This window comes from Parambassis ranga, chromosome 19, assembly GCF_900634625.1.
Source record: "Parambassis ranga chromosome 19, fParRan2.1, whole genome shotgun sequence".
NCBI lineage: Eukaryota > Metazoa > Chordata > Actinopteri > Ambassidae > Parambassis > Parambassis ranga.
Genome location: NC_041039.1, coordinates 24032516 through 24046372, shown reverse-complemented (window position 1 = coordinate 24046372; position 13857 = coordinate 24032516). Strand labels below are relative to the sequence as shown.

The 13857-nt window shown below is 44.2% G+C and overlaps 1 protein-coding gene across 3 annotated transcripts in view; it reads right to left on the bottom strand.

The window, feature by feature from the left end:
* The window catches only part of zc3h18 (zinc finger CCCH-type containing 18), a 25748-nt gene extending 12225 nt beyond the window's left edge, over positions 1-13523 (bottom strand). For all 3 annotated transcript variants that reach the window (XM_028430977.1, XM_028430978.1, XM_028430979.1), the window contains exons 1-9: positions 13350-13523; positions 11454-12412; positions 11097-11181; positions 9060-9208; positions 8890-8985; positions 7669-7811; positions 7540-7569; positions 6953-7067; positions 6141-6403 (exon numbers count right to left, since the gene is read on the bottom strand). In XM_028430977.1, the coding sequence (XP_028286778.1) occupies positions 6141-6403; positions 6953-7067; positions 7540-7569; positions 7669-7811; positions 8890-8985; positions 9060-9208; positions 11097-11181; positions 11454-12401 (1829 nt within the window). In that variant the 5' untranslated portion in view covers positions 12402-12412; positions 13350-13523. The remainder of the gene's footprint in view (positions 1-6140; positions 6404-6952; positions 7068-7539; positions 7570-7668; positions 7812-8889; positions 8986-9059; positions 9209-11096; positions 11182-11453; positions 12413-13349) is intronic.
* Between the last annotated feature and the right edge of the window lie 334 nt (positions 13524-13857).

Genomic DNA, 13857 nt, shown 5'->3' with positions numbered 1-13857 from the left:
AAAACCTGTTATATAATATAATATTTAGATTGTTTTGTCATTCACAGACACTATCATGTCGCTCTGCACATGTCCTGCGCACAGAGCGACACTGAACACAGGAGCGCAGCTTCGTTGAATGAAGTCCGCGTGATGGGGCTGAACATCCAGCCTGTTCTGGGTATATCTGAAGCTGACGCTGCCTTTGCTGCGCCTACAGTTATAAAATAGTTTATTAGACTAAAACATTGAAATGTTCATAAGCTCAAAACGGACGGGGCAGCCTAACACAGACATGGCAGCTTTTCGTTTTTAGGTGACATGCCATGTGTGTAGTCGAGCTGTGATAGAGTCACTTCATTGATCCGCGAGGGGAAATTCAGGATGCAAACTTTTTAAATGACACGGTCAAAACGAAATAAAAAATTAAGCGAACCTCCGGGCCTGGTACCGGTACTCTTCAATCTATCTGTCTCTAGTGGGTCGGGCTAAACCAAAGTTGTGAAAACAAGGGGGGTGTTTAAAGATAGACTGTTACCTGTGAAACGGGTGGACCGAAAACACCCCCATTAACACTTGGTACAGTACTCCTGATAAATGTAACTCTACAAAAAGTCGACCAATCAGAATTTTGGTCGAGCCAGAACGTGTCGACCAATAAATCGACCGGGAGATTACAGCCCTATTCCTCTGTGAAAATTCCAACACTATAATTATATCCTATTCACAGAACAGTGTGCGACTCTCTCGTTTGACTCATTAATGATCTTCATTAAAACTGCAATGATGGAAAAAAAAAGACGTCATAAATGTCTCTGAGACAAGTCCCCAGACTGAAAATGCATCAATCATTCTCCTGCATCGATTGCACAGAATTTCACACTATTTCACAATACATCCAGAGACATGCACCATCTGAGCAGGTTTTACTGTGGGAGAGGAGGCTGATATCTTCTCATTATAGAGTCACAGTCTACAGTGGAAAGGTCTGCATTCAAACAGCAACCTCCTGAGACATCAAGCCAACATTGAAGTTTCAAAAGCTGCAGTTCCTCCAGTGTCCACTGGAGGCAGGCTCCAACAGACCCCGGTGTTTATATACATTTGCATAGGCATCAAAAACCATGATGTGGCGCTCATTTAGGCATTAATCTCTGCAGCACACACCCACTGAAAACAAAACCTGATGGTAGGATCATGTGACTGCCCCAGAAGCGTCAGATCTGTGTGGCGATATGAGACTCTCAAATGACAATATCAAACAAACAAGTTGGAATGCCTGGTTTGTGTAAACCACTCTGGACTGCCTCTTTACACACTCTTGTTGTGCAGTTGCTTAGTGATGTAACACTTAGAGAACAACCTGTGCACGAGTGCTGTTTGACTCAAACAACCTTCACCAAAACAAGTGGACGGTGAAAGGCTGCCCTGTGTGTAACCCAGCCTGACACATGTAGACAGGACAGTAACCTGATGGTTACTGTCAGATTGCTGCGTGTTTTTGTGAATCTTGCAGCGGCTTGTAACATACACACATATGCTGCGCTTCAGAAACGCTTCTGGTGGAGACTGATGTTGTACTGAAGACGCAAATTAGGCTGTCGTTATGCAGCCGGTGTAAAACCGGGGTAAGGGGTTAACAGACTCAGATTCACATTACAATCAATCAATCAAGTTTATGTTAGAGCTGAATACGTGACATAACTCTGAAATACTGTGTCAGTGACAGTACGTGTGAAGCTAACAAACACTCAGAGCTACATACTCAGATCAATCACCTATCAATATACTGCGGCCATTACTGGCTGTCTATAGCTTGTTTTGGCCGGAGCTGGAATCAGCTGGATGTTCGGGTTATAGCTGTGCCCAGTCATTAATCAATACCCAGCACTCCTTCACTGGTGTACATTCATTAACTGAAAACACACACACACACCTCGCTCTGTATAATTATGCACAGCTCTGTGAGGGATTTTCCCAGTGGAGCAATCAATGTTTATTTTACTCAAAATGACACGGAGGTGTCAATGCAGGGGGCGTCTTACAGAGCGTGTCATAAACATGAGCAGAGGAAATGAGTGGACATTCCCACTGTGTGTGTGTAACAGCAGCTTTGACAGAGGCTGACCTTACAGCGGATGCTGGTGTCCGGGCTCTGTTTGGGTTTAGTACTTCTTCGTGTAAACCTTTTGAGTGAGTCTGTAAGGTTGCATCATCTCTGCTCAGCCGGCTGAATGACTGGGCATCCCAGGTTCACACAGGAAACATGACCCCCGGGGATATTTCACAGGGCTGATGCAACCGCAAACAAGTGACCTCACCACAGAACAACTAATGGAGCTAAAAATAGACTCGCAACACGGGGAGATATTTATAGCTCTGACACATGAAATCCAATCAACTCAAACGAAGAAATGACAACAAAAAAACCAAACAAGGGCCCCAGAGAACAACAAAGGGTAGGAGGATGTTTGCAGCCTGTAGGTTTGATGAATCAGCCTGAGGTGCCTTCTGGAAAATAGAATGAAACAGAAGCTGCTGGCGAGCTGAACTCTGCATAACCCTGACATCACAGTGTGTGACTCAATGTGAGGTAAGAGTCCAAGAATAAAACAGTGAACACACCGACACAAACTATGCTGCATGATTCCACGATGTCTGTGAAGACTCAAGTTATCCAGACAGAGGACTCGACCTGAGCATCTTCATCACCGCCTCATGAACACAGAGCGTTAGAGCGTCATCATGAAATGTAGAAATATTTCAAGATGAACTTTAAACCCCTCCACTCAGCCTGCACATAACAAGGACCTTTAGAACAGATGTAACCAGTTTCTCGGGGATTATTTGTACTTCTTTATTTTTTAATCTTTAACTCTATCACTACTCTAATTATAACAGTTCCCCTTCTGTTTTTTAATGATTCTGTCAGAAAATGTTCTTTGTATTAATTCTTTGACCTGTTTTTCTTGACAGATGAAATATAACTTTCAAAAGCTGGCACATATTTGTTATTATGTTATAAATGCTCAGAACAGTGTGTAAAACAAGAAAATTAAAAAAAAAAAACAGATTTGAATTTTCATCAAATTTACAAACTATAAACGTAAAATAAACAACTATAAATGTGCAGCAACAAGATGAGACAAGACAACAAGAGATTACAAAAATTAAACATCAACTCTCCCACGCTCCACAGAACTGCAGCCCTGGCACACCGAAATGTGGTCATTACCATAATGAATGTAATAATGATCAAAAGAGCTTCTGAATGATCTTTCAGAATCTGAGATTTTATCAATAGTGCGAACATAACCAGAGCTACGGTAGTTTGAACAGCGCATGTCAATTTCTGTCGTTATTAAGCTCCATGTTATTAAGGTTAAAGCACATTTAGGTAAACTGTGCCTTCTTATCTAATATTAATTTAATCAGATTTATTGATATTGTTATCATTTTTCATTTTTTCTTATTTATATCTATCACACTACTGTCCTCACTTCCTTCCTCCTTTTATTGATCATCTTTAAAGCACACCAACATGCATAAAAACTGCTATATGTATAGTTTAATAATTGATTGGTTTTACGTAGCATAAATGAGTCTTGAACTTAAATTTAGTTCTGTACACTGACAATAAAAAAAGCATTCTTCTTCAGCAGGAAGCCTTGACTGACTGACTGAGCTGCGACCAGCCGTAACATTTAAACTATTTAGGAAGTGTTTACCTGGAAGCGGTTTACAGAGCTGACAGCGGTGTTTAAGAGGAACATTTAAAAATGTAATCAAACTAATTAGAACATGTGAACAATAGGGAAAGTCCCTATATTATTTAAAGACAATAAACATTCTTAGAACAGAGTTATTCCCACAGGAATGGTTCCACTGCTGCATTGCTCAAGCAGCCGACGTCACTCATTACTGACACAATAGCAAGGCCTGGGCGCTGGCTCGCTGTCACTGACAATGCAGGTAACCAGAGCGTCACCCTTATTGTTGCAGACTTCAAAAACACTGTGAAGTTTCACAATTTCAAAACAAGGGATGAAGGCAGAAGATCAGATAGAAGTGACACGGCTGGTGTTCAGTTTTCCTTATTCTGAACCACAGCGTGGGGAATTCATGGACCGACGCTCTTCCTCCGATGACTTAAAGAAACAGTGCTAGCAACAAGAGAAATATTTCACTCTACAGCATGACGCGGCAGTGACTCAAACTAATCATTATGCTTCTGGAGAGTGTTGTAGCAGTAGAGAGTGCCAAAATGGAAAATATAACAAAATGGAAACTTTCACCCTCAACATCTAATCTAAGCCAGCAGATGGACTCAGACACTCATTAACACAGCTTTATGGTTAAATGTGTGTTTGTCATTTTTAGTTATATTACCGTAAAACTTCAAATAATAGCCCAGGCCTTTATTTGCCTAAATCGCTCTAGAAGCGAATTCTGGACTCAAACGATCAGTTCCCTTCTAGTGTCAACTGTACAGGGGGTAAGAAACCTTTATTAGTCCCACAATGGGGAAATTGCATTATATTCAATTACGCATAATTATGAGCGTTGCCGCTTGAGCGTCAGACGGTTGCCGTATCACAGCGCGAGTTTCCTGCTTTCACGATCACCCGCCCGCCAAAACTCCAAATATGGACAAAGAGGGGGGGGGGGGCACGAGTGGAGTTTAGGGGGGCGGGTGATCGTGAAAGCAGGAAACTCGCAGGAAACATGGCAGCGGTCAGAGAGTCCCGGAGCCTCCCACCGAGCCTCAAAACAACTCTTCAGAAACAAACGGGTGATGTCACGGAGGCTCTGTCCAAAGTTTTTACTGTCGGTGGTTTGTGTGTAATACAGGACCTTCGATTAACATGACAACAGACTGGACAGACAGCTAAATGCTGCGGGCCGTCAGAGAGGACTGTACTGCTGGAATGATGGGAGTCTGCATGTGGATGAAGAGTGAAGGTGTCACTGCACACTGTTTCCATAATGTCCCTTCAGTTTGATTATTTCAACCTGTACATATATCCAATCATAAAAATCAGTTGTGTATAGACTGTATATGTCATTTTGATTAGGTAGATCAGTTTGACCTGGTGTGATCACTGCTTGCGCCGCCAGGTCAGGATGGATTTTTTTTGGTATTTGAAGATAATGACAGAGCGGTCTGTTTATAAAGATGACAAGACGTCAACCATGAGCACACCACAAGCCACTTCACAGCATCCTCCACTTTGATTGGACACATCCGATGAGCAGCAGCAATACTGTATCTAAACGATACACAGGGCCTCAGGGGTCTCAGGGGCCACAGGGCCTTCCACATCAGCTGCAGACAGTTTCAGTACACTGGCATGAACCAGAAGTGGGACGGCCCCCTTAAAGCTCCACTGACCCGTCACTAAATGCTCCTAATTCTGAAAACCTTGTAAGCATTGACATGATTTAAACTATTACACTTTATTCTTGCTGTGTCTGAGCACATGTCAAAGCATAAAGCTGTCTGCAGATATGAGCAGCAGAGCCAGGTGTGACTACTCAGTGCCAAATCATTTACTACAACACCAATGACTCACGCCATTAGCCAGAAAAAATGGCTTTGAGTTAAGGTGATAAAAATAACCCATAACTTAAGGCTCTCATTACCTCCTACAAAATATTGTATCAGAGCCAGCTCACACTGTGGGTAAGGATGAAAGGAGATGCCTTTTTTGCAGTCAGATGAATAAGAATGTGGAACTCAGCCAGAATATCAACAGTAAAGAGCAGCTCCAAAACAAGGAAAACATTTTCTGTCCTCAGTCATGACTGCTGCAGTGAAAGGCCTGATCAGGTTGCTCATCACACATTAACTGGGCCGTTTACAGCTCACTTCACCAGCAGTTTCCAACAGGAAATCATATTTTCCAGAGCAATTTTTAGCCACGTTCTAATGGTGATATTTCACGCGGGTCTTATTTTAGCATGCAGGAGTAATTATAGCATAGCACAGCCTACAGGTCTGAACAGTCACAGTTCTTAAAGGAGGGAACAACTATGGCAACAATAGCAACAAAAACAATCCATCAATGCATCAACCGCACCCAGAAATATTAAGATCTGAGCGTGGTTTATTTTCGATATCAGGGCAACATTATAAACAATCCAGCGGAAGCATGACTTACTTCGGCAGGCTGAGGGGCGGCTTCAGTTTGTCCTCCTCCTTCTTCTCCCGGGGGTCTCGAGGAAGACGCATCCTTGGCCTCTCCTTCTCATCTCGCTTCATCCGATCCCTCTCCCACTCTTCTTTCCTCCGCATTCTCTCCTTCTCGCGCTCCCGCTCTCTCTCACGCTCCCTCTCTCGCTGCCGCCGCTCCCTCTCGCGGTGGTCTCTCTCCCTCTCTCGGTCACGATTGCGCTCTCGAGGGTCACGCTCACGTTCACGCTCCTGATGGGATGGTGAAGGAAAAAAAGCTCTTTAGCAATGGAAGTAAAAAAAATACATTACAGTTTCATCTGTGACAACATAATGTCACTATAGACCAGTTCTGATGGTTTAGAGAGCAGAAAACCTTTTTAAAGGAGTATTCCAAACTCCACCTCCTAGAATGCACTGGCTGCTGCTCCAAAGAGCCGGTCAGAGTCAGTACAGGGAGGTTAAACCCTGGGGAACTGTGTCAGTGTCGGTGCTAACAGACAGAATATATAACCTGTGTCTGTGGCTCTCGGTCTGTGCTGCGTCTGTCTCTTCCCGTTTCTTTTGGGGATCATGGAGTCTGAGTCCAGCTCTCCTCTGTCCATGAAAAGCCCAATATTTTCTGACATTAAATGTGTAACACTGTTTAAAATGTGTTTCCTGACATGTTCAACATAATGACTTTTGACCTGCTCCGTCAGCCACTGGCTCACTGACATGTTCCAGTCATGTCAAAGTATCCCTTCTATAGCAGACCCCACTTGGTCTGGTGGTTTGGTAGACGGTCAGGAGGATACTCACACTGTAGTGGTAAGGAAGAGGAGCCTCTGTGTACTGCACTCGAAAGTTTTCATACTGGCCACCTCTCCACAGGGCCTCCATCTCATAGTCATAGTAGGGGTCAGCGTATGGATCACTGGAGAGGGAAACACACCGCAGAGACCGTCAGATACCTCACAGAGGTTTCCTGGTAAATAAGTATCTATACTTGCAACATGCTGCCGTGCAAATGAGATAAATAACACAAGTGTGTTTAGCTTGTTGAATAAAAGAACACGGTCTGGACCTGCTCTATAGGAAAGGTAACTTCAAATGACTTCTGATCTGGATACAGATATAAAACAGTGATTGATTTTCCGCGTGTCAGACTGATGTCTCATGTGTTGAAAAAGAACAAACATGAATTTCTTTCCTCTAATCAGGACTGGAGCTCTGAACTGAATGATCTCACAATCATTCCATGATGCCAGGACAGAAAAAGCTGTGCGTACACCACTAATGGTCTGTTTGATCATAACACGCAAGACTCTACAACTCACACTGCCCACATATGACACATGTGATTACAAATTCCACATTCATTTTCTACTGACACAGGTTTCACTTACCCATATGCAGGATCTCTGAAATCCATCTCACTGAAAGAGGGACACAGACGTTACATTAGATTCTGTGTTAACTGTGAGCTCTGTCTTTCCTATGGCTGCTGTGTGTGTGTGTGTGTGTGTGTGTCGTACTCTCTGATGATGCGGTAGCTGCGTTCTCTGAAGAAATCGTTTTCTTTGTCAAACTCTCGCTCATCCTCGCCAATCGTCACATTGAAGCGTTTCTCCTCAAAGTCCGGCTCCTGCTCCTTACGGATGGTGGCTTTCTTCAGCACCTGAGGAAATGGACACATCATTTATTGACTAATGTCAAAATCTGATCACAGCTTGTTAAAAGAAACTGTCAACACAGGACAAGACCCCTTATCAAACCAGAGATAAAAACTGTTATCGAATCAAAGATAAAACTGCACCTTTCAGGGTATTAGAAGATTTGGACGGAAAAAAAAAATAATTTATGTGAAAATATGTGAAATTATCCCACAAAAAATCCACATTTTTGACTAGATGTGGATGTGACCTGACTGTACATTTCTCACACAAAAGAATTTACTGAAAAACGGAAGCATCTTGCAGGACGTCATATTGCAGTGAACAACGAGCCCACAGTGACTGAACATGTGACAGAACACACACACAGAAGCTAACCTTAAACCTGAAAGGTCACAAAGGCCCCGTTCACACTGGGGAAAAAAAATGTGGCTTAAGCAGGATTTGGCCGCATCCAGATCAATCCAGATGTGTTTTTGTCTGAGTGTGAACACCTCCAATCCGGCTGAATCCAGTTTGATTTCACCCTCGAGAGGTGGATCTAGCAGGATTGGCTCAAATGTGGCTCAGGTGTGAACGCTAGCGAATCCGGCTAGCCACATTATTAGCCATATTACGAGGCGCCACCTAGTGGTTTGGAGAACAGCAAACACGCTGGATGAAGCCGGATTGAGTGCGGACACCACTGTGTGCTAGCCAGATTTGAAAATAGGTCTGAACGCATCCAGCTTAAAGGCTGTCTGGGCTCAATCCTACTCTAGCTGGAATGACTTTCTCCAGTGTGAACGGGGCCAAAGGTTACACTACACTCATGTTTGTACTCTCTGAACAAGAGAATCTGATCAGTGATCAGTAAACATTCAGCTGACAAAACGATCTTTCCCCTTGGACTGAAAGGGCAACACTTTCCAGAGGGGAAAAAGTGGAGCCCGCTACACGGCCTGATGTTTGCTCTTCTGTTTGCTTTGAAATGTCATTCAACAAACAGCTCCGTGATGGAGACACTCTCACCAGTGTGACACACATTCCACTTGGCAGAAGTGGAGTTTTTTTTTTTTAATGAGAGGCCGTTGGAGTGCTCACCTCTTTGGCATGCCTCAGGCCTCTCTCCCAGGCACTCTCTACAGGGGGCTCCACAGGAGGAGGAGGTGGAGGGAGCTCTTCCACTGCAGGACCAGCCTGGAACACAGACACATTCAGTCACTACACGCTCACTGTGGAGGCTCAGCCATGCTGTCAGCGGTGCTGCGTACCCAGGGGTTATTGGGTATGAGCGGGTGCGGGCCTCCAGGTGGCGCTCCGTTAGGTGAGAAAAGGTCCGGCTTTGTGATGAGGGAGTAGTTTCCTTTGTCGTTGACTCCAGGGTGGATGAACCTGCAGTTCATACCCCAGGTACAATTACCTGTGGGGAACAAGATGAAACGGAGCAGTTCAAATCATGTGTGGGGGCCACTGAAGGAAAAGGAAACATGGAAACTACACGTTGATACCATCTGCTATCAGTGAGTAAGACATGTAGCAGGTTGTAAAGATGAAGACATGTTAGCAGAAGTTCAACAGCTCCATCTGCTGTAGAACAACCCTGAACAGCAAGAGAAGGCCTCCAAGAAAACACATTTAAATTCTCTTCAATCCTGTATCACAGTGGACATGTTTCAAACCTCTTCTCTCTTGTCAGGACAGTTAAAACATAAACGCCTTTGGGAGTGCTCTGCCTTTTTGTGGCTCTCTGAAGCGCTCTCTTTGAGACTGATCTCTGAAGTTTTTTTTTATTTTAAAGAAGCAGATGTCTTCGGTACGACGGTGTATTAGGGCCTTTTGGTCAAGGAATCATGTGGCATTTCCAATCTTCATTGTATGCATGCATACAGTTTATGTGTATATGTAAACTGAATAAAAAGCTGTTTCAGGGCTTTAGTTTTTTAATCACGTTGTTATGACAGTGGCATGAGAGGACTGGGCAGTGAGTACATGTGTGCGTACCTGTGGCAGTGTGTTTGTGTGCAGGGGTGGGAGAGAAGAAGAGAAAGTTGTTCGCTCAAGCGAGGAGTGATTCATTAACAAGAACATATGTACAGCATGAAGAAAAAGAGAATCTCTTCCTCCAGCTCTGTGTGACGGTGGGGGTTAACCACGATCAGCGGAGCTCGTTCCTACAGCCTAATGTTAGAGAATATGATGTTTTCCCTAAATTTCTAAGTTTTGTTTTTTGCTACTGCAGCTTCTACATAACTAAACCTGGGGAGATGAGTGTGTTATTAAACATAATCAATGTTAGTGATGCACCAATATCAGTTATTGACTTTAGATATAAACCCAGACATGGACTAAATATCTATGATTACAGCTGGAGGACGCATTTCATGCTACACCAACAAGTTCAATAGTTACTGTATTTTCAAGACTATAAGGTGCAACTAAAAGCCTAAAATGTTCTTGAAAGTCGGCTGTGAGCCTAATTATCCGGTGAGCCTTCTGTATGGGTTGAGTACCTGACACAGGGTTACGCCACCATATGCGAATGGATTGTGGATGCGTGGATTGATGTGTCTGCATTGACTGTTTTCCGAGCCGGTATCATTTCTCAACAGCCAGACGGCAACGACTCTGACAGTGACTCTGACAGTGATGAGAGGGAAGCTGTTGTTTCCTGTTTATTGTTCATTGTTGTGATAAAGTTCGACTTAACTCTCTGTTTTGCTCTCGTTACCTTTTTATTTCTGTATGTTTTAGTGTAGCATGCGCCTTATAATGTGGTGCACCTTATGGTCGCGAAAATACGGTACTTGTACATCTGCAGAGGAAAGAGCATCAGGTATCTGCATTGTTATTGTGATTAAAAAGGTCCAGTAGGGACATCCCTCATCAAGTTTGCAGTCCAGCCCTTAAACCAGATGTATGGATCGATGTGGTACCAAGCAGCTGGGTGGTTTAATATTCAACAATCAGCTGTGGGTGGTGTGGCCTCTGATTTGTCCCATCACCCAGTCCTTGGCCTCTGACATCACTCACAGTTTGAGCGTGTGTCCTCCAGTAGCAGTACTCGTGTGGACAGACTGTTTAATAAAAGGACGACAGTCTGCCTGCAGCACAGCAGCATGTTCTCATAGCTGCCCTCTTTTATATGGGAACACTGTGAAGGGCTCATGAGATTCTCCTGCTGGAACACCTGAGGAGCACTCCCTGGTGGACGCCGCAGATAACAGCGACACCGTTTCTTATCAGCATGGTGCTGCATTCATTTACATACGGCATGCAGCTGAAGTGGTCCAGCACTGTTCACCGCCTACCTTTGATGAAGAACCTGCAGACAGGACGTGGCCTGATCTTCCTGTCTGATGGATCTTTGACCTCCCCTTCCTCCAGGTCATCATCCTGGCGACACACACACACACACACAGCAGGGTCTGCTTTGAGTTAAATGTTTCACAATACAAACACAACCTCCTGCAGGACCAGGAGGGACACTGAAGTTTAAATATATTATATAATATATATTATTCAGATCGACAGATGTGTCATGTTATGCATATGGATACTCTGACCCACAGAACCTGGAGAAGAGAGAACCTTCAGGCATCTCAAAGATTCTTAATTTTATTTCTTACAAATAAGTTCCAGCGTGATCATGTCTAAAAAGTACTTACATCGATCTCTCCTTCATCGATCTCTCCATCATCCTCCTCCTTCTTTTTGTCTCTGAAGGAGTCCCTGCGTGTCCTGTCCAGGCCTTTGGCGTCTTCTGTCCTCCTGGACTCGCTGTCTTTCGGTGATGGTGGGAGGACTGGTTTCTTCTCCTTCTTCTTACTGCTCTTGTCCTCACTCTCCTCCTCTTCGTCTTCTCCCTCCACTTTAGCATCTTCATCGTCTTCTTCCTCTTCGTGTGCAGGGATGGTGGGCTCTTCTGGGACCTCTTCATCATAATCCAGTTCGTGCTCATCCAGCTCCCGAGAAACTGATGCAGAGTCATCTTTCATTTCCCTCACCACCACAGCTCTCCTCCTCTCCTCGGCTCTCGTTTGTTCATCCTCCTCTTCCTCCTCAGCCTTGCTTTTGTTGTCCTCCTCCTCTTCATCATCCACCTCAGCCACGTCCCGCACTGCTAAGTGATCTTTTCTGTAGTTATCAAATTCATCCTCCCGGTCTTCTCCATCCTCTTCAGCAGTGTGGCTCCTGAACTGCACTGGCTCTGAGTCTGGAGACTGTGGGGTGTCAATGACTCTGTCCTCTTCCTCCTCCCCTTCCCCATCCTCCTGTGGACCATCTTCATCGCCCTCCATCAGCACAATGGGTTCATCCTCCTGCCCCATCCCTCCTGTTTGATCCTCTTCCTCTGGGTCAGAGACAAAGTCAGGAACCACCTCATCCTCGTCTCTCTCATCGTCTAATTCCAAAGCTCTATCGTGGCTTTCCCCTGCATCTTCCTCTTCATCCAGCCCTCCATTTTCTTCATCACGAAGAAGCTCACTGTCTGAGATGGCCCTGTCCTCCTCTTCATCAGGAGACTCCAACAGCTCACTATCAGAAAGACCCTTCTCTTCCTCCTCCTCCTCAGGAGACTGGGGGGACTGGGTAGGGCTTTCAGGAGTTTCCATCAGAGAATATTCTGGTGTAGAAATAAAACAGTCTGTGATCAACAACTGATAAAATGCGAGGATGTCATCTGAGACATCTGACTGCAACTGCAAATCAAACTATAAACTACACACAGCAGTAAATACTCTACTAAAACCTATATATTATGTTGCACGCTGACCCACAGTTTAATGTAAACCCCTTCCCATTTTTGACGAGTACAACTGAAGTCAACTGACTTTATACTGTGCAATATCTTAGCTAAATAAGCATCGGCAGTACCAGACCTGTTCTTCGTGTAAAAGTCCTGCATATCCCCCAAAAAAACACGTTACAGAGGTTTGTTAATGGTTAATTTAAAGAATAAAGAAAAGCGACGAGCATACTAAGGACGGGACTACCTACATGAAGAAGACTGAAACCTCTTAAGGACGAAAACATCTAAAAAAAACAATAAGTGACGATATGCTTATAAGTGACAGCAGGATTTGCTTTATATGTGACAGCCGCTAATTCAAGTATCCTGCAGCAAGCTAGCTAACAGCTATGTGCAGATGGTATCTGCTAATAGCTTCATAGGCATCAATATAATGGTACACCTATATAAATAAACAAGATGCGCGAGTTTGGAAATACACAAGTGCACCGGTAACGGTTATCTGACTGCTAACTAATAAAACTAGCCGGGTCCGCTAACTAGCAACAAGGCCCACATCTTCGCTACCCGAGGTGGGCTAGCTAAGCAGCGAGCTAATGGTCCTCACCGAATATCCTCTATTATTGGGCAAATACTAGCACGTAAACCGGTTAGCTTAACGACGTAAAGAATCGGACATTGCTACATTAGCATTGAAGGGACATTAAGCACGCTAGCTGTCTTTCAATTAACAATGTAGCCTCCCTTGAAGCTAAGCTAAGAGCGCAGCAACACTTTGCTAGCTGCCAACAACCACACATTTTTTGTTCACCTTGCTGACTCGGAGCTCTTTAAAGGCGGCGTGGCTTCGTTAACAACTGCCCTCCACCGCTGCTGTTGCTTTTTACAGTCTGCAATAAATATTAGACGATTTAATTTAGCCGCTATGGCGGAGAAAATAAAACACCCCGTACGGCACAGCAAGAGCGGCCATTACCACGACGTCATCAACATGCGACGCTCTGAGAGGGCGGGAGGATTGCTGCCTAGCAGCGATCAAACTCTTCTTCTTCTCTTCTTTCTTCTTCTTTCTTCTTCTTCTCTTCTTTCTTCTTCTCTTCTTTCTTCTTCTTCTCTTCTTTCATCTTCTTTCTTCTTCTCTTCTTTCTTCTTCCCTACGTTTTGTGGCGCAGCGTATCTTCAGCTTACATTGACCGATCTCAGCCAACTATCAAAATGTTCATTTCACAGAGGACATTCTGGGTCAACTTTTCAAAAAATTATAATTTTTCAAATATTAAGCAATTTCGGTGTCATTTTTAACATGGGAGTCTATGGCC